The 21,032-nt window shown below is 39.9% G+C and overlaps 1 protein-coding gene across 1 annotated transcript in view; it reads left to right on the top strand.

Annotated features, from left to right (window-relative positions):
• PKHD1 (PKHD1 ciliary IPT domain containing fibrocystin/polyductin) overlaps positions 1-21,032 on the top strand; it is a 484,216-nt gene that overhangs the window by 84,363 nt on the left and 378,821 nt on the right. Inside the window, exon 34 of the mRNA XM_047102754.1 lies at positions 5,867-6,017. Within this exon, the coding sequence (XP_046958710.1) occupies positions 5,867-6,017 (151 nt within the window). The remainder of the gene's footprint in view (positions 1-5,866; positions 6,018-21,032) is intronic.

Below are 21,032 nucleotides of genomic sequence, written 5' to 3' on the forward strand. Positions count from 1 at the left end.
ATGAAGGCCTATTTGCCCATTCAAAAATAAAACTAAATAAGATTGATATCCCAGAATGAAAGAGATAACGAGTCCTTTTCATGGCAGGCTGACTTTTTGATGTCCTAAGACAGCCTGTGTTTTAGTACGAATTCATCATAGGAAGAGAGGAACCTCCTGGGCTAGTTGTTTTCCAGAAGCTGTGAAGAACCCTGTTTAGATCATACAGGAAACAATGTACTGGAGGTTGTACTCAGGCAGGACTGGATTTCAGAACTCATGAACGCTGGATACCAAGAAGCACATATCAGGTCCTGGCTCCACTGAATTTTGAATACTTCACCAAATTCCCAGGGTTCTCCTTTGAGGTTCTTCTATGTCCTTCTCTACTGCAGGAGGTCTCTGAGGGAACTGAACCTTAGATCCTATTAAAAGTTATGCTGTTTCTATTGACATTATTTGGCAATATACGCTGATAAACTTAAAATATTTCATTTGCTGTGTTTCAGTAATTTCACTTCTAGGATTTTAAGAAAGCAGTTAGAAATATGTAATACTTTGGAAAAACTACATTTTTTGAAGTTTTAGTTATAATAAAAAATTTGAAATGAAGCGTTTAATAATAAAGAATGAATCCAAATGCTAATATACCAAGATCCTTTAAAAATCACGACACAGAAAATTAGAGGAGGACAAATATCCTATGACTTCACTCATATGAGGACTTTAAGATACAAAACAGATGAACATAAGGGAAGGGAAACAAAAATAATATAAAAACAGGGAGGGGGACCAAAATATAAGAGACTCGTATATATGGAGAACAAACAGAGGGTTACTGGAGGGGTTGGGAGGGGGGTGGGCTAAATGGGTAAGGGGTGTTAAGGAATCTACTCCTGAAATCATTGTTGCACTATATGCTAACTAACTTGCATGTAAATTAAAAAAAAATAAATAAAAATAAAAAAAGTCATGATGCAGAATATTTAACTGGAAAGGGAGATGCTTATAATATGTTGGGAGGTAAAAGGTACAGGTCACAAAACAGTGCATCAATTTAATCTTAAAGGTGTACATATAGTATATGTGTTTATACATGCATATAACAGGTGATTAGAAAAAAGACTGGAAGGATGTAGTCTAAAATGTTGAATGCCTACCCTATGTGGTTGGAGTATTACTTACATCTATTTATTGGGTTTTTATGTTTTTTTTTTTAGTGAACATATACCAATTTAATAACCAGAAAACACATAACTATCAGAGGCCAGAAGGACAGAAGTAGAGTAAGAAGGAAGGAAAGTTCTCTATGTGAGCTTGGAGAAGTATTTAAGGTCTTGGAGGCCAAAGTAAGGAGTTTAGAGTTTAGGTTCTATTCTAAGGAAACAATATCTTTCCAGAGTCACACAGTCTAGCCTTGGTAGTGTCAGGACTGGAAACCAAGCCTCTGAATGACAGTGTACTTGGCCTGATGCTGTGCCTTCAGCATCAGTGATGGGAGCCTGGGCTGAAGTGAGCAGTTCAATGATATTCCAGAACCACTAGAAGCAATTTCAGGCTAACTGAGGGAGACATAAACACTGCCGACGTTTTGTTGCCTGTCCTAGATAGCGTATGCAAGATTACCTGCTTACTTTGGGCTCTGATCAGACCAACTGAAAGAACCATAGATTAGGAGTCAGGAAACTTAGGTTCTAGAAATCTTTTTGCCACCATTTGGACCAAAACTGTTTATCTCATTCCCTCAAAATAAATATTTGTGTGTCTTTCTGCACATATATGTTCTGTTTGTGTGTGTGTGTGTGTGTATGTGTGTGTGTATATATATATATATGTGTGTCACACACACACTTATATTTAAATGTGCCCATTTGTACTACTTAACTGATAGAATTGTGGAAGAAAACATGGAATAATAGCTATTAGGAAACTCTGAAAATTTGTAAATGTTAGTCTATTTTATTTGAAGTTTATTTTTTGGGAGGGGGGAGGGGAAGAGAGAGAGAGAATCCCAAGCAGGCTCTGTCTTGTCAGCAAGCCTGATACAGAGCTTGAACTCATGAGCTGTGAGATCATGACCTGAGCTGAAGTCGGATGCTTAACCGACTAGGCCACTTAAGTGCCCCAGTGGTCTATTTTTGATATCCTGGTGTCTCTGCTAATTTTGATGATGGATTTTTAATGAAAAGTAGTCTCCAGGGAGATAACCAGGGGAAAAATATATATATATATGTGTGTGTGTGTGTGTGTGTGTGTGTGTGTGTGTGTGTGTGTGTGTGTATATTATCTAAAGCTTGGTTAAACAAAAAGGTCTAAGATAATAAAAAGTGGTTTTAGGGGCACCTGGGTGGCTCAGTGGGTTGGGTGGCTGACTTTAGCTCAGGTCATGATCTTCTGGTTCATGACTTTGGGCCCTGAATTGGGCCCTGTGCTAACAGCTCGGAGCCTGAAGCCTGCTTCAGACTCTGTGTCTCCTTCTCTCTCTGCCCTTTCCCTGCTTATGCTCTCTTTCTCTCTCTCTCAAAAAAAATAAACATTAAAATAAAGTGGTTTTAACTCTTTCCGAGCAGTATGACATGATTAGGGAAGACAGTGCATGAGAGAGGAGCTGGGTGATTTACTCCATTTTATTCTAGTCTTTGCTGATGAAGATCCTGGAAAGGGCAGTAGAAGGCTCATTAGCAGGGTAGAAAACCAAGACCAAAAGAAAGGTTGTATAGGAAGTTTGTTACTCCTTTCTTTGAGTTCAAGTTTGTATTCTAGATCATTTGTGTCACTGAGTACAAATTAGTTGTTGGTAGGATTGAGAATCCACTGCTGGTAATGAAGATAAGAGTGGGCCACAGAGCAGATAGAGGAGACAGACAAACACTCTTTCCCTATAAAGGGTAAAAGGGGATTCTGGAAATTTAGACAACTAAGCTTGTGTTATCCCTGACAAAATTCTAGAATGAATTATTAATCATATGGTCTGTGAGCTTTCAGAAATAAAACTACAGATCTCCCTCGACTTAACCATGAGGTTATGACCCAATAAAGCCATTGTAAGTTAAAAATATTATAAGTTGAAAATGCATTTAATACACTTAACATACCTAGTATCATAACTTAGTCTAGTCTACCTTAAACATGCTCAGAACACTTATATTAGCCTACAGTTGGGCAAAATCGCCTAACATGAAGGCCATTTTATAATAAATTGTTGAATATCTCATGTAGTTTATTGGCTACTAAAACACGAAAACAGAATGGTTGTATAGGGACAGGATGGCCCTAAGTGTGTTGACTGTTTACCTTCATGATATTTTGTCTGACTGGGAGCTGCTTTTGCCTGTCATCATGAGAGAGGATTGTAACACATATCTCTAGTCCAGGAAAAGATCCAAGTTCAAAATTAGAAATACAGTTTCTACTAACTGCATCTTGCTTTCATACTATCATAAAGTCAAAAAATCGTAAGTCAAATCTTTATAACTCAAGGACCATTTGTAGCTATCTGGGTACTGATTCATAAGGAAAATGATGCGTGGCAAACCAAATTTGTTTACTTTCTGATAAATTTATAAGTGATTTCTGATGGAAATATAGAGGGAGAGTTTCTCAAACTATTCCAACATCTCCAACCCCCACCCGAGTGGCAAAAGAAAGGTTCTAGCTGCAAAGTCGAGTGGCCTAACACACTGGCTTTGAAGTCAGGTGTGTTTTATTTGAAAAACCCATGTGAACTTTGCATTCTATTCCATCGTGTTGCCATATTTGTTGAAATATTACATGACATTTTAATATAAAAGCTAAATTACTTTCCTGAATCTTTGAGAACAAGTGACACTTCAGGAGCAAATGCTTTATTTACCCTGTGGCTCTGTCTACCCCTTGGACGATGGCTCAGCTAAATGGATTTGGAGTTACAACTGGCTCCAGGTTCAAAATGCATTAGAACAATGGGTCCACATTAGTGAGAAGACATGTAACAATAACGAATGTCAATTCCCACATTTACATTTCAACAATAATATCACCAACACCACTAAACCAAAAACTGTAATGAGTTGCCTCTCTCAAACACTGTGTGCCAGATTCTTTACAAATCATTTTGTAGGTTGCATTTCACCCCCCCTGCTCAGCACCTCTATAAAATAGGTACCTGATAATGATAACTCCATTTTATAAACATGGGAACCAAAGCTTAGAGAGTAATGTCCTCACAGCGTCCTAGAGATGGTAAATATCAGCTGGGGGATTCATATCTAGCTGGCCTGCTTCCGAGCCTAACCTCTGCATGCTAATGCTTCTTAGGAAATCACATGAACAAATGCAACATGGTAAAATCCTCAGGTAGTTGTGGATCCGAGACTTTGAGTTTACCACCACCTTAATTTAAGCATGGAGCTACAAAACAAGCACAATGTTGGTTGCCATGGGAGGGAGGGCTCAGATAAGCACAGACCACGGCCCTAGTGGTTAACACAAACTATGGGTGTTCAGTTCTGGGACACATGATGTTAAAATATGGACCATCTAGAGTAAGTCCAGAGTACGGTGGGCATGGAAGTCATGACTTGGGTGAATGTGAAGCTGGGAATATTTTATCATGAAGAGTTGAAGACTAAGTAGATATGGTAGTTATCCTTTTCACTATTTCTAGCAAATTGTGGGAGAAACCATGTTGACATTGATTTGAGAAAAGAGGTTCCAGTTCGGCATGACTTACAGTTTCTCAGGCAGTGAGTGAACTTTTGCTCTTTCCATGGCCCTTCCTCGTCTTCCCTTCTTCCCATGAAGAAGACCAATCATTCTTCATGCTGATGTTTAAACAGCATCTCAAAACTTGAGAGTACTGCTCTAGGAGACAGGACACCTGAGTTCTCATCTTGGAACTGCTGTACTGCTACGTTTGGCCTTTTGTGAATCTCCTGATCTGTGTGAGTTATGTTCTTTATGCCTCTACCTACTTTACTGGCCAAAATGAGATCATACAAATGAAACTGTTGAAAAGTATAAGACATCATGCACTATTATTACTAATACTCTTTGAGTTAGTTGCAACAATGCCTAAAGCCAGGATTATTGTTGAGTAAATGTCACACCTGTTGGGGACAATAGCCTGCAATAACCGTGCTTTAACCTCCGCTACACAGCATATTTTTAGACTTTCTGCAATGCTACACTGCTGTTTTTCATTTTAAATCCAGTCTGGCTTCTCTCCTTAAAGCAAGAGGACTTTTAAAGCGAGTGGCTGGTAGTATAACTGGCACATATATCGAATCTCCTTAGTCTGGGCTGTTAAGTAAGTTTAATTAATTTACTAAGTTAATGTTCCACTGCTAGCAACAGAGCCTCATTGCCATCAGCTGGGGAGAGGGAATTGAAAGCCTAAATGAGCTCATTTTTTCACAGTTGGAATTAGGGACCAGTTAGCCAGTTGTGTGGGTTTTCCAATTTCTCCATCTGCCCTGGGGGGATTCAGGCAATTCACTCCCCCAACACTAAGTGTGAGTAAGAACAGAAAGAGGAAAGGGGAAAAGAAAAAAAAAACACCTCTGCCCAACATTTGCTTCCATTTTTGGCACTGGAAGTATTGTGTGCACATTGCTTGTTAAGTTGGGTTTTGGAGAAGCTTTTGCTAATGTTCCTAATAGATTCAGAAAAGAGAAAGGCCTCAGTGAAAGATATTTACCATGTGCATTTTCATTGCAGGGTGTGCAGATAAAAGGAAAACAAATAAACAATAAAAGAATGGAAACAAAATTACGGAAATTTGCAAAATTTGACAAATGGTGGCCTGTAGTTGCCACAAGCTAATGGCTTGCAATGATTAATAAGAGTAAAAATAATTGCATTTCATTAAGATTGATGACACCCCATTTAACCTCCCCTCTCGTTTCAGCCCTAAAGTGGAAAGAGATGAAGTTCTCATCTATAATAGCTCCTGTAACATTACCATGGAAACTGAGGCAAAGATGGAGTGTGAGACGCCTAATCAGCCAATTACCGCCAAGATTACTGAGATACGGAAAAGCCGGGGCCAGAACACTCAGGTATAATCAAATCTTTTTTACAGACTGATTCAAACAGCTCAAATTAAATTTGTAATATTGTGTACATTAAAAAAACAATTTAGTCCAAATGGCAGCGATATGTAATATTAAATGCTCTCAAACTTTGAGAAGCTGGTCTAATGCACAACATCTGAATTCGTAGTTAACTCTGGTTAATCATATATTTTCTCAAAAATAAATGAGTGCTGCCTGGGCTCTTTTAAAGCAAATTCTGAACAGATAATCTCCTCCGCATTTTGTCTTGCTTTCTGCGTGCATGTTTGAAAGGGGCTCTCTATGGTTTATTTCTTCATGAAATAAATGGCCCTCAATTTAACCAGGCCCTTCTGGAAGGTTTCCAAATCACTCAGCCATCCTCAGTTGGTGGGATGGCAATGTCTGCTGGTCCATCCGGTTCATCTGTTCCATGGAGATCAGAGTGGAAGCTTCAGCTTCTGAGGTGATTACATGGAAATTAGAACTGGGAAGCACTGTGGGGGCGTTTGGTCTAGCCTCTTTACCTTAATTTATCTGTTTGGAAATAATCTAAACCACCCCTCCAAGTGGCTCCCCTAAGAATGTGTTCTTAAAAGTCCCCACTGAGAGAGAGTGTCCATAGCCTCCTCAGGGAGTTTTTGAGAATTGAAATCAGAGGCTGAGGGCTCTTTGGAAATATATCAGATCATCTTTTACAACTCTCTGGACTTCTCACAATGCATGGATAAAAAAAATACTTATTGAGCACCTACTCCCTTAGGTGCCGTTTTCATTATGAAAGCAATTCTTAGATTTCCTTTTTGTCTCTTTGATTTGGAAGAAACATTAATCGAGTGCCTATTATGTGCTGCACACTACATGAGATTGTCTACTGAATGCTGCTTCAGTTAAACCTTCCCAATCCCAAACTATACTTCCTGGGTTTGTAGGCATAGTTTTTGTTTATTATTATTATTTTTTAATGTTTATTTGTTTGGAGAGAGAGTGCTCAAGTGGGGCAGGAAGGGGCAGACAGAGAGAGGGAGAGAGAGAATCCCAAACAGGCTCCATGCTGTCAGCTCAGAGCCTGACGCAGGGCTCGAACTCACAAACCGTGAGATCACTACCTGAGCCGAAATTAAGAGTCAGCCGCTTAACTGACTGAGCTACTCAGGTGCCCCCCGTGCCCCTCTCTTGGCAGTTGGCTGTCAGCGATAGCTCAAATGTTTATCATAGGGCAGTAACTTTGCTGATTGTATTGTGTATCAGTGTTGTATTGTGGAACGAGAGCTATAGGACACTGAGTAACCTCGAAGCCTTCCCAAGCCCCGGTTTCTGCCTGAGCACTAATGTGGGCTGTTGGGATGCTCGTGTGAAGAATGCCAGTGAAAGGGAGGGGGAGGCAGTTTGCACAGTGCCTAAGTGCGGGCTCTAGAGCTAGACTGTGGGGGTTTGAACATATCACTTGCCACCTGGTGGACTTCAGACAAGTTGCTTAACCCCTCTGTGCTTCATTTTTCTCATCTGTAAAGTGGGGATAATAATAGTACCCACCTAATAAGATTGGTTGGAGGTTCATATCCTAACATGTGAGCCACTGTAACCACTCCTCACAGCAGACAAATGTCCAGTGTTAGCTGATACTGGCAGGGCTAGTTTGTTGGTAGTAGTGTTAGCAAATGATCTGCCATTATTTCTGTATGGGGCTTGCTGCTTTGACCAGATCATTTTGCTTCTTAGATTCCATTTAATTTTTCATCATCTCAAGGAGTAATTTTGAATTTTTGTCAGAGGTCTAAATGCCTCAGTCTTCTTTAAATTTGTATGCAGCATGTATTTATTGAGATCCAGCCATGTTCAAGGTTCTCTGCTATGCTCTGAAAGAAATAAAAAATAACATGGAAAGAGACCCCTTTAGGGGATAATAGGGAAGAGAGACCATATAAGAAGTAGGTGAGGCTCAAAGCTGGACACATAGTGTCCATTAATCACAGTTGCATGGAATGTTGGCACCACCCAGACAAGCCCCCTCATTCAAGAGATGAGCTAATGAGCTAACAGATCCTTAAAGAGAGGTGGCCTGACAAAGGTCACACACCTAGTAATTCGGCATCATAGCCCACATGGCCATAAATCATTATGAGGGATGTAAACCATTTAATCTTTACGAACCAGCTGGGCTTGTGTGTGAAAATCTACTAGGCTAGTGCCAGTGTCTAGGAGATACCAGTCCTGGTATGTATGGTTACCCTATAGGTGTTGGAATGTCTGGTTTCCCTTCTCAGGTGTGGTGTTGACCTGTTACCTGTGTAGGCATACACAATTGCCTTATCTGGACCTGAATCTGGGGAAAACCAGTGCTGACAGGTGCTTAACTGGGACTAGAATTCAGGTCTCCAGCTCTAAGTACTAGGTGAGAACCTTGGAACATATCTTTCATAAAATGTTAATGAGTATTTTGTGATGCAAGTGTTCCAAGGTCAAATACATTTGTGACAGCTGGATTAAAGAAAGGTACGTATTTTTTCTCCCCCAAAGGACTTTTGAGAATGTTCACATGTGAACACGTAATACAAATTTCTAAGAGAGAGCTTTTGTGTGGAGTGTTACCCAAATCTGTTTGTCCCCGGACCATCTTACTTTCAGAATCTCTCTTGTGTTTATATGTGTTTGCTGCTCTTAGGAAAATGTTGCTCATGCTGTCCTATTCCCCTACTGTCAAGTGGGTATCAGAGGTGGGAAAGATTATTTCCATATGGGGCAGTCATCCAGGTCTGCTGAAGCAGGTGGCATTTGTATCATGCCTTGAAGAATGGGCACGGGTTAGGCATTCAGGGTTGCCAAGGAAAGGTGTTTCTGTAGAGGAACCAGGATGCACAAGTCACTGAGGCAAGAACCCATAGGGACAGTGCAAAGAACATGATGTGTGTGAAGGGGACTAGTGAGTTGTAGGTTTGGAATGGTAGGCTGGGATTGTGATAGCAGGCTAAGTGTTTGGCCATTGAATTCATTAGGTGACGGGTTATCTTTGAGCAGTTACTGCATGATCACAGGTGTGCTTTAGTCACACAAAACAGTGTGATCTGTTTGTTGTGTGTGGGGTAACTTGGGCAAGCCACAGGAGGCAGGAGCATCTCAACTGGGCGACAGAGCACCGAACTAGGGAAGTAGTGGAGGGAATGGAGAGGAGGAACACACACGATAGTCTGCACTTGATAACTTGGGTTAGTCAAAGTGTTCAAAGATATGGAAAACGAAATGTGGTAGGTAAGAAAATGGCATGCCGACTCTTGAAAATGATCTCTTCAAATTTTTGAAATATATATAATATATACATCCATGCTCATGACTCCCCAGTTGTAATCTTCCCCTCCATCTCAAAGCTCTCTCCTGAACTTTAGATTCCTGAACCTTAAGGCTTACTGATCTCTTTCCCTGGATATGGAAGTGGCACCTCAAATCCCTCAGATTCTAAATTCAACTCCTGATTGTCCCTGCTTGTCCGTGCTACTCCTTGTTCCCCACCATAGTCCTGGACTGATTTGGTGTCTTTTCAGTTGTTCAGGTCATGGAGACATTTTTGGACTTCCAAATTCTACATCAGATCCATCAGGAAATTATGCTGATTGTACCTTTAATCTGACTACTTTGTACCAAGTCAGCTATCGTCATCACTACCATGCTTTACTGAGTATTACAAGACTCACCCAACTGGTTCACTTGTTTCCACCCTGGCCTCCCTTCAGGCTCTTTTAATGGGACTCTCATGATCATTTCAAAATATGTCAGATGATTTCACTCTTCTCACCAACTTTCTATTGGCTCCCAAATTCTCTTGCAATTAATAGCTGAGTTCTTACATTGACCTAAAGGGCCATTTTATGCACCAACCCCCTCCTCCAGTTCCTCTCTATATTTACCCCTCATTTCTGTCACATGTACCTTCTCTGTTCCAAGCCCTTGGAAGTTGGGCTTGGAACTTCCTTCCAAGGAAGGAGTATTGGCTCCTTGCAGTTCTTGGAACCTACCAGGCTTGCTTCCATACTGAAACCTTTGCATTGACTATTCCTTCTACTTTGAATACTCTTCCTCCTCCTTTTTGAGATATAACCTTTTACTTTTATAAATGTAATGTAAATGTAAAAGCTGAAATGTTGCTTCCTCATCAAGGTCTACCTTTACCACCCTATTTAAAACTGCGCCCCACTGCTGCTCATTCCATATATCATACTTGCAATTTCACTTAATCTGTTCTATTTTCCCATAGTCCTTCTCACCTGCCAATATGCTACATCAGTTACTAATTTATTATGTTTATTGTTTAGTGTCTGACTTGCTATAATATGATCTTCCAGAAGGCAGAAATGTTGACCTGCCTTGTTCACTCGTATATCCCAAGTGCCTAGAACAGAGACTGAATCAATTGTACTAACAGTATAGAAATGCAAACAGGGGTAGTTAAAACAAGCCAAATCACATATTGCTTCTCTAATCCTGTCCCCTGAAGATTCTTATCTGAAAGGAAACAGACACACCCACACACAGGTGTACCCACACCCATTTCCACACAAAAATGCTATTGTGTTATTTATCTTGTTCTTCAACTTGTATTTTTAAAAAGTTTTTATTATTTATTTTTGAGAAAGACAGTATGAGCAGGGGAGGGACAGAGAGAGAGGAAGAGTCTCAAGTAAGCTGTCGGCACAGAGCCTGGTGTAACTCACGAAATGTGAGATTGTGATCTGAGCCAGAATCAAGAGTTGGACCCTTAACTGACTGAGCCACCCAGGCTCCTCATAACCTGTAATAATAATAATAAAAAAATCTAATGGCACTCTAGGATATAAGCTCCTTTGAATAGAACTTGGTTTTGCCACTGCTGTTTCCAAATGCTTTGAACTAGGCCAGTACGTGGCAGATCTCATTAAAAATTATGGAATGGATGAATGGATTTACAAATGAATGAATACATCATGGTCTTCTTTTCATTTCAGCTCAGGTATGTTTTTCTTTTCTTTACAAGGCATTAATTATGCCTACTATGTATTACTGTGATACACTGAAAAAAGAAAATCTATTAGAGCAAAGAATTCAAAGAATGCTGGAAAACACTATAAGGTGCTCTAAGACAACCAGCAGTTTTGAAGGATTTCTGAAGGACAAATAGTGGATTGGGTTGGATGGGTAGAGAAACCACAGTAGAACAAACACAAAGCGAGCAAGTTTAGAGAGAACTGATAGAATACAAGCTATACTTTTCTTTTTTTTTTAATATATTTTTAAATTTTTTAATGTTTTTATTTATTTTTGAGACAGAGAGAGAGCATGAGCAGGGAAGGGGCAGAGAGAGAGGGAGACACAGAATCGGAAGCAGGCTCCAGGCTCTGAGCCATCAGCACAGAGCCTGATGCGGGGCTCGAACTCACAGACTGTGAGATCATGACCTGAGCTGAAGTCCGACGCTCAACCTACTGAGCCACCCAGGTGCCCCTAAGCTATACTTTTCTATGGATCTCTGGGAGAAATTCCAAGCTGGGCCAGGGCAGATACTGAGTCGGGGTAATTAACAGAGGGATTGATTGTGGGAATTGCTGGGTTGACAATTTTTCTCTCTCCCTCCTATCCTCCTTCTCCATCCCTCCCTGTCTCCCTCTCCCAATCTTTTCCTTCTCCTCCCTCCCTCTACATCATCACTCCCTCCCTGCTACCCCCTCCCTCCCTCTCTCTTTCCCTTTGTACATGAAGTGGTTGGATTTGTGGCTCTCAGGGTGAAGTCTTAAGTGCAGCCCATAAAACAGAGAGGAATTGTTTGTTTGGATTTTGTCTACTATGGATGTTAGGACCCTTGTTAAACTCAGTCAAACCCATGGCAACTTTGAAACTCCAGGGAAGGAGGGAGGGGCAGGAACATAACATTCTCCCCATTTCTGCCTCAAAGGGATTCCTTTACATTCACTTGACTGATCCAGATGTTTCACCCAGCAATTTCAGTTGTGCTAACTGGAAGAGGTTTCTCTGAACATCTGATCTACCATATCAGTGAAAAAAGAAGTCTGAAAACAATGCTGTTCAAGTTATCTGCAAAATGATGTTAAACCTAGAATCCTATATGCAGTCAAATACTATTTGGTGTAAGAACAAAATAAAGACATGCACACTATACAAAGTTCAGAAAGTTTATCACCCTTGTGTACTCTCTTAAAAATGATATACTCTGGCAAATTGTAAAATTAATCCAGGCATGGAGATGATATGGGATACAAGAAACAGCAATGAACCAATATCCCCCAAAACAGCCAAAAAAAACCCTGAAAAAACAAACAAACAAAAAAACCCCGATGATAAAAAGTGTTGAAAATGTGGCTGTGAAACTTACTATAGATAAGAATAGATTCTTAACCATGCAGAGTCAGGAACCTGTTTCAAGTTAGGTATATTAAAAGGAGAACAAGAAACAGAGGCATAAATCTCTTCTTTGACAAAATGAGGTATTTGTAACACAAACACAAACATTATATGAAGATGAAAGGCACATATGATTTTAGTTCCTGCAAAGGGAAATTTCTATAAAAGGCAAGACAATTTGCCTCAAAGAACCCTAAACAAGCTTTAGGTTTACAGAAATGTAAGTACCAGGAAAGAGGTCTGAAGCAGGATGCTAAAAATTAAGTGTGTGTGTGGATTATTTGAAATACCCTATAAAGAATGGCAAGATCCCCAGAATACTGCTGCTCGCCATCCCAACCAGATATCAATTCCTATCCTTCCCACTAGGAGACAGAGGCATAACTTGTACACAGAATGAATTAGTGAGATATTAATTAGGTGCTTGATAGCAAAAGTAAGGAGATGAGGATGGTGGATGGTACTGAAATCTGGCAGATGAAAGAAGATGAAGTCTTCTTTCTTTAGAGAGAGGTCAACTTCCCTTGATCCCATTAAATTCTTTCTTCTGCCCAGCTTGGAATTCTGGCAACCCAAATTCTCCTCCTTCTAGAAAGGAGTCGAAGATCCTTCTTTGGAGAGATTCAGCCAGAGTAAAGACCCACAGATTTTTATATTTGAAAGCCTCATGAAGTTCAACTTAGATCATCCTCTTAGATTTTTAGTGCATTGCTCTTGAATGTGAATGGAAGGGCTTCTGGGTTTGGCCACGAGAGATTAATGAGTTTTAGATTTACCCTCCTGCCACAACCAACTACAAAACCTGTCAGAATAAATTTCGGACATTGGATAATAGCACAAGGTTGTGGTTCTTGAGAGAAGGAGGTGGGGCACATCAGGAGTGGCTTTCTGTCTGGGAGTACAGTTCCAAACACAGCACTGGGAAATAGAACCCAAGCAGAGAGAAGCAATCTCATTGGAAGAAGCAATCAGGTATCACAGTTCAGGGCATTTATGTAGGGAGCTGGTATGGAAAAGGAGGTAGAGGTAGGAGGGACAGAAAAATATTCAATGAGGGGCACCTGGGTGGCTCAGTCGGTTAAGCTTCTGACTCTTGATTTTGGTTCAGAACGGTCATGATCTCACAATTCTTGAGATCAAACCCCGGATTGGGCTCTGTGCTGACAGCAATGGAGCCTGCTTGGGATCCTCTCCCTTTCTCTCTCTCTCTCTCTCTGCCCCTCTCCTCACATTCTCTCCCTCTCTTTCAAAAATATAAATACACATTTAAAAAAAAAGAAAAAAAATATTTTTTATAGTTACAAACAGGCCTGCAAACCACAAGAGACTTTTGCATACAGGGAACAAACTGAGGGTAGAAGAGGGTGGGGCGGTGGGTAAAATGAGTGATGGGCATTGAGGAGGGCACTTGTTGGGATGTGCACTGGATGTTTTATGTAAGTGAATCACAGGAATCTACATCTGAAGCCAAGAGCACACCGTATACGCTGTATGTTAGCTAATTTGACAATAAATTATATTAAAAAAGAAAAAATATTTAATACAATAATGGCAAAAATTTTTCAAGTTTGATGAAAATTACAAACCCACAAATCTAAGATTAATGAATCTAAACTAGAGGAAACCTTAAGAGATCCATTATTGGAATTATCAGTAATGTTAAGATGTTAGTTCTTCCAGTTCAGTTGTATGTTCTAAATAACATTTAGAGTCAATGCAATTCCAACAAAACATCCCAATAGGTTCCTTTTTTTTTTTTTGTAGAAATTTCCAGGCAGATTCGAAAATATTATGGAAACACAATGAATAGCCAAAACTACCTTGAAAAAGAACAAATTTTGAGTACTTACACTGCTTCATTTCAAGTGTTACTTTAAAGCTATGGTAATCAATTGGAGCTTTAAGATCTCAATTGAAAGAAGGGTTCTATTGCTAAATGTATGTTTGAAAGCTCTTGCGGCAGCATCATGAAAGACAGGAGAGGGGAGGGATTGAAGGAAGGTGTGATGAGATATGTCAAAAATATCATGACGAGGAGATCCTTAGTAACATTTAAGGCTGTAGGATGATATTGGTGGGGAGAAAAACCAGATTTTGTAGGGTTGAGGAGTGGCAAGGAAATGAAGGCAGCTGGTACAGATCACAAGCAGGAAGAGAAAAGAAGGATGCAAATGAGTATCATGGCTGAGTAGTACCTTCCTCATGCCCATCCTTAACATCAGTAGTGATAGGGATGGTTTCTCAGTTAAAGGTGCTTAGATTAAAGCTGTGGTCTTCAAGTGTGTTATTTGAGTTGACAAGACAAAGACTCCACAGGGTTCTTGCCACATCTATTTATCTAGTGACCACAAAATAGCTCTCAGACAACCCTGATGTCAAATGGTCAAATTACCACCATCTTTAGGGACTTCTGTTTTTAAATTTTACTTGGGCTCTTCAGTGCACACTTCCTTCAGGAGGATTGTATTTTCCTTAATACAAATTGAAGGATTTTCCTTTTGGGAAATCTCATAGTAGTGTATCATACTTGTCTTAAGGAATTTATCTTTTAAAATTATTTAAAATATTTATAATTATTAAAATCTCCTCTCTCCCAACTAGACGCTAAATTCTCTGAGAGTGGGATCTATATTGGATTCCTCTTTGATGGATGGGTGGATAAATTATATACCTGTACTGGATTAATAGTAAGCTTACTACTGCTTACTACTTACTACTGCTTAATTTAATGTTTACTTTTGTTGAAGGGGACTCACCTATAAAATTGGTGTAATACAGTGATGTGACAAATTTTACATTTTAAAAATATGTGTAGCTAGATAGAGGCTAATTTGAAGTGACCTTCCATTCCCTCGTTGATTTTTTTTTTCCTATTACTGAAATACAAAAACACTTTTTCACTTTTGTTTTTTGTTGTCTCTTTTTGTTTTCCTTCTTTATTCTTTCCTTTCTTCTCTTACTATTCCCCCCCCCTTTCCCTCCTCTGCCTCCTATCCTCTCATTCCCCTCCCCTCCCTTCCTTCTTCTCTTCCTATTCTTCTCCTTTCCTTTCAAACGACATTTTATTCAGTGTGTATCATGGAGCTTGTGTGCCTGTGGAGGTAGGTGCTGTTGAAAGCAGGGTTGAGCTGGTTGTTAGGCCAGAGACCTAAGATGTAAGAATACAACCATTCCTCCCTGACTTGGAGAAAACTTATGGAACCACTTGTAGTTTCTCTGTGAAGTGAGGCACCTAATGTATACCAGTTACATACTGTGAGGACAGGGTGAATTGGGAGGCAGATGGTTTCACATCTGAAAGGGACTTTACTTCCTTAGGATGATTAGGCAGATAGCAGAGACAAATGGGATAAATGGTTGAACAGGACTCCTGGGGCCTGGCTTGTAGTTCTGGCAATGTCCTATCAGATTTTGAGAGAGTGGCAAGTCACTTAACCTTTCCAGTGGTTAGGGTTAGTACTCTCTGACTTCCAGGTTTTGGAGGGAGGAAGACCATCCTTATAAGGGGTGGTAGCAGGAGGAAACTAAGTTCAAGATGCATTATGCCATAGTAGTTATGAGCTTGAGCTCTGAATAAAAACCCTAACACTAATCCTTCTACTTAGTATAGAACATGGGGCAAAATTTCTTGTCTGTGAATTTCTATTTCATACATGTGGAGCAGTTAGCACAATGTCTCATTCATAGGAAACTGTCATAATATGCTGGATATTACTACCTCTGGTTGAATACAGAGTGGGACTATACAATTAAGAAAGGTAGTGTGTGAGTGTTCTGCAAACCATTATGAACAGTTAAGGTGTCACAATTTGTGGCATTGTTTGTTGTGGTATTGTCCTAACCAGAACATGCTATGGAAAAGAGGCCTTGCCACTTCATTGAGCCCAAGACTTTGAAGGCTTCTCTCTCTTGTTCTTTCTTTAAAAAGAGAGAATTCAGGTCTGAATGCAGGCTTAAATTCATCCAAACAAATTAATTGTGCCTCTCTGTTTCTCAAGGACTCTTTATATTAAATGAGTTCATGACATTGCCTGTTGTTCCTTTTTCACCAAGGTATTTTAATAGCAAATGAGGCTATGGTTTCAAAGACTCTATCACATTGTGGCCAAAAAAAAAGGTCCTTATCATGCTTAGGTATTATAATATCACTAAGTAATTATTGTATTACTACACAGGAGTTTGAATCATCTCAGGTAAATTTGTTCTTAACTTTTATCTTAAAATAATAGTTTCTGTTCTCATTGGAAAACAGTGAGTTTTATTAGCTCTGTGAAAATGACTCTATTAATGACAGGCAGAGGGCAGTCCCACTGGGACATGACATGATTATTTCCTTCTAAAGTACAGCTTCGTAAATGGAAACCGTTCTGGTCTAAATAAATACTGTGTGGAATTTTCTCAGGGAACCTAATGTCATGCAAAAACACATGGGCTCATTTTGGGTCTGATTCTGGGAATGTAATGATTATATTTTTTCTGAGACTTTCCAAATATGAGACTTTAGCTAGCTTGCAGATAAGCGTAGGTGCTAAGAAATTGCTTTGGGTGGTAGGCTGGCCCTATAATAGAGTTCTTTGGATTCTACAGGGCATTGAGGCTTGATGAATGAAGAACCAGAGATGCTCAAGTTAGTTTATTTGCTGACTCATTGGTGACCTTGAACAACTTGTTTTCCACTCTCCTGTCTCAGTTTCCCCATCTGTGACGTGGGTGGATTATATGGAAACCCTATGCCACAGAATGTGAAAATTGTGATATATGAATATGTTACTTTATCAGTATATTTAATTCTTCATCTGAGAGAAAAGCTTGCTTTTTCAGGGGTTTATTAGTTCATTTTCTGGAGACATTATGGTGAATCACTTCTTCCTGAAGCCTGATGAAGAATTAAGAGGCTACCTAACAATGAGTAGCTGCCTAGGCGTGAAGGGTCTCCGATAGTAGCTGACTAGATGTCAGAAATTAGATGTAGATTAGATTTGTGGGTGTGGTGTGGTATGGTGTGTGGTGTGGTAGTAGAAATGATGTGCTGTCTGTGTTGGTGGAAGCAACAATAGGAGTTTCCTAAGTGTTTGGATATGTGATTTCTTACTAGGCATGTTAAACATTTTTAATTGTGCTAAAAACTGAAATGTTCTCAGTTTTGAGTCTAATATAGTATTTGATGATTATTTGAAATGGCAAATAATGATCCCAGTCTGGTTGATGGGGGTTGGGGGAGGGGGGAAATGGGTGATGGGCATTGAAGAGGGCACTTGTTGGGAGGAGTGCTGGGTGCTGTATGTAAGCGATGAAACATGGGAATCTACCCTCAAAACCAAGAGCACACTGTATACACTGTTTGTTAGCTAATTTGACAATAAATTACGTATTTAAAAAAAAAGAAATACAACAGGCAGTTCAGTTAATTTGGAAAACTGGGGCTTTCTACTCAGTGATGTCCTCTTTGAAATCTTGTTTGCTCAGTCATTCATCTTCTTCTACAAGGTCCTTGATGATGGTGCCATGACTGAGTTCTGCTCTTTCTTCGAAGAACCATGGTACTGCCCCTGAAATGCATGTCTATATGAGAGGAGGGTGGAGGGCCTTGACTACCTAGCTGTAGCAGCAGCTGGAACCATGAGGGTGAAGAAATTTGGGTAAAAGTGAATGGGAAGGACATCTCATTTTGGATGAGAGAGAATGTGGTTTTTGTTTTTTTTTTTTGTTTTTTTTTGTTTTTTGTTTTTTTTTAATATATGAAGTTTATTGACAAATTGGTTTCCATACAACACCCAGTGCTCATCCCAAAAGGTGCCCTCCTCAATACCCATCACCCACCCTCCCCTCCCTCCCACCCCCCATCAACCCTCAGTTTGTTCTCAGTTTTTAATGTGGTTTTTTCAAGCATTGAAAGCATTATGGAAACTGACTGCATCAACTGAACATCCAGCTCAGAAGGAAAGAAAGAACTCTTGTCTCTCAGGGGGTTGCTTTAGAGGTGGAGAGAAAGGGGACAGGAGAATAGAAGCAGGGGTGTTGGATAGAAATAAGAGAGTACTTTAAAAAAAATTAAAATTTTTTTAAAGGCACACCTGAGTGTCTTAGTTAAGCATCCAACTTCGGCTTAGGTCATGATCTGGTGGTCTGTGAGTTCAGGCCCTGAATTGGGCTCTGTGCTGACAGCTTAGAGCCTGAAGCCTGCTTCGGATTCGGTGTCTCCCTCTCTCTGCCTCTCCTCCGCTTGTGTTCTGTCTCTCTCTCAAAAATAAATAAACATTAAAAAATTAAAAGAGTTAAGAGAGTGCTGAACTGCTTTTTAATAAAAGCTGCTACCCAGAAGTGGAGATTCTCTTTATGGCACTGTCACTCATATGGGTGGATGATGTTAACTTGTTTTTGAGTCTATGAAATGGTAGTCTCAGGCATAGACTTTCCTGCATAATTTCAGACATTCTGCTTCTTTTCTTACTGCTTCATTTCAGCTTTGAGGTAATTGAACTAATGTCATTGGGCAGATCAATGGAGGGCACATATGCCATATTCCTTTTGATAGTTCATTTAGTTATTGTTGTCCAGCTGTCTTCATGGATTGCTTTGGCCACTGGTCGGATAGTCAGGCAGGACCTCTTGTGGCTCTTTGTTGTTGGCTAATGTTTGTTGATGGTAGGTTACTGCCTGGGTATCGATGAAGGTGTATCTGACCCCAACAATGCTTCAACTTATCTCTCTGGCTGTCCTTCTCTATGGAAACATCATAAATGCAAGTCAAGGGAAGAATACGTGGATGAGGGCAGCTTTTCTATAAAATAGACACCAAGAGATCACCTTGGCTTTACTAAAATGAGGGCAATGTGTCCTTTCTAAAGGAGGAAGGAAGGAATTGTGTAGAAGAAGCCATTTACTGAAGAAATAAATCGCTCATAGGAACTTATACATTAAAAAACAAACAAACAAAAACCAGGAAAGGCATGTGTTGATTCTGTTGATTTGACAAAAGAACTTCTGGCCTTTATAGGATATGATTACCACTGTAATAATTTCTTCAGAATCTCCTTTTGATGGGAGAGGCAGCTATAACTCAGAAGGAATCATTGTGAAATGTTTCCTTGCTTCCAATTAAGTGCTAGGAACCTCCTAAGATTAATGGATATTTAAGTGACTTTCCAGAACTGCTTCTCTTTTTTAACCAAGAGAATTTATCATGGTTCTGCATTTATTCTCCTCTGTGATAGCCATCTCTAGTATCCAGTTCTCAACTATTTTGAGCACAATGAAGCTTTGCACTTTCCCACCCTTTTAAGGGCTGATGGGCCATGTGAGTTGCTTAAAATGTGGGTAGAAACATTTAATTTCTAGGGCTTGACTCTCCAGCCCTCTTTTTTCCTTTGCCATGATGACTACATGGCTCAGAGCATAGGGTCAATGTATAGAGGACAGTTGTTTTACCCTGGAGAGTTGCCAATATTTTAGTGGACTTTGTGTGAGCAACAAATAAACAATTATAAGATAATTTGAGATCGTTTGTTACTGCATATAATCTAGCCAGTCCTAGGTGGTGACTAGCCACATCGTCCTTCACCTTTAGCCTTATGACTTACTCCCTGCCTTCCACATGGTGTATTTAATTCTTTTCCATGAATCCACATGGAATCATGACCTGGTTCATGTTCTTGATGGCAGATATGACAAGCTGAACAATAAGGTGACAGATATTATGGACCGGATAGGATTTAGAGGAGTAAAATCAGCTTCTTTTTATATTCTTGTTTCCTATTTTCCTCCCTTTCACTGGTGGTGTGCTTCCATTCTCTCGCTCTCTAAGTTTATTTATTTACTTATTTTGATATAGATAGATAGAGAGCAAGGGAGGGACAGAAAGAGAGGGAGAGAGAGTGTCTCAAGCAGGTTCTGCACTGTCAGCACAGGGCCTGACATGGGGCTCAGACCCACGAAACATGAGATCATGACCTGAGTCAAAACCAAGAGACAGATGTTCGACTGACTGAACCACCCAGGTACCCCATGTGCTGCCATTCTCACTCACAGTTCTTATCTTTTGAAGATCCTCTGTGGGATTTTCTAGTGCTGGGAGATGAATTATTTTCTTTTGTAATATTGTTGCAAACTCTGGGGGTTTGTGGAGAGACTTGGCTATTTCTGGCATTTCTGCCTGTGCTAAATATCTTGTTTATTTCCTCCTAAGAGTCACTCTGGGACATTGTGCATAATGTTGAATCCATTTTTAAAATGGAGCATATATTTATATCTATAGTCTGTACTTACACCCATAGCTCTATATTACCTATTTATATGTATTTTTTGTACATGCATGCCCTCTTATCTCTTTAAATTTTACTTAAAAAAAAACTGCTATAAAGACATTAATCACAAAGCAAAAACCACAATTTAAATAGACCTAAATGATAAAGAGACTCACAGAATGGCTCACAGAATGGAAAAGCTCAGGAATCATAGGTATGGCTTGATCTAGCAGTTCGGGACTCACAAATGGGATGGCTCTGGGATGGCTCTTTCCATGTCTCTGCCCTACCTTCTAGAGGGTCAGATTTAAGCAAAGACTGCCTCCTCTGGGCCCACAAAATGGTTGCCAGTAGCTCCCAAGGCTGCTTGTTTTCCTCTTCATGTTACATG

Source organism: Lynx rufus, unplaced genomic scaffold (genome assembly GCF_022079265.1).
Source record: "Lynx rufus isolate CCGP_SWC_20201006 ecotype Redwood Valley unplaced genomic scaffold, mLynRuf1.p SCAF_6, whole genome shotgun sequence".
In the NCBI taxonomy this organism is placed as follows: domain Eukaryota; kingdom Metazoa; phylum Chordata; class Mammalia; order Carnivora; family Felidae; genus Lynx; species Lynx rufus.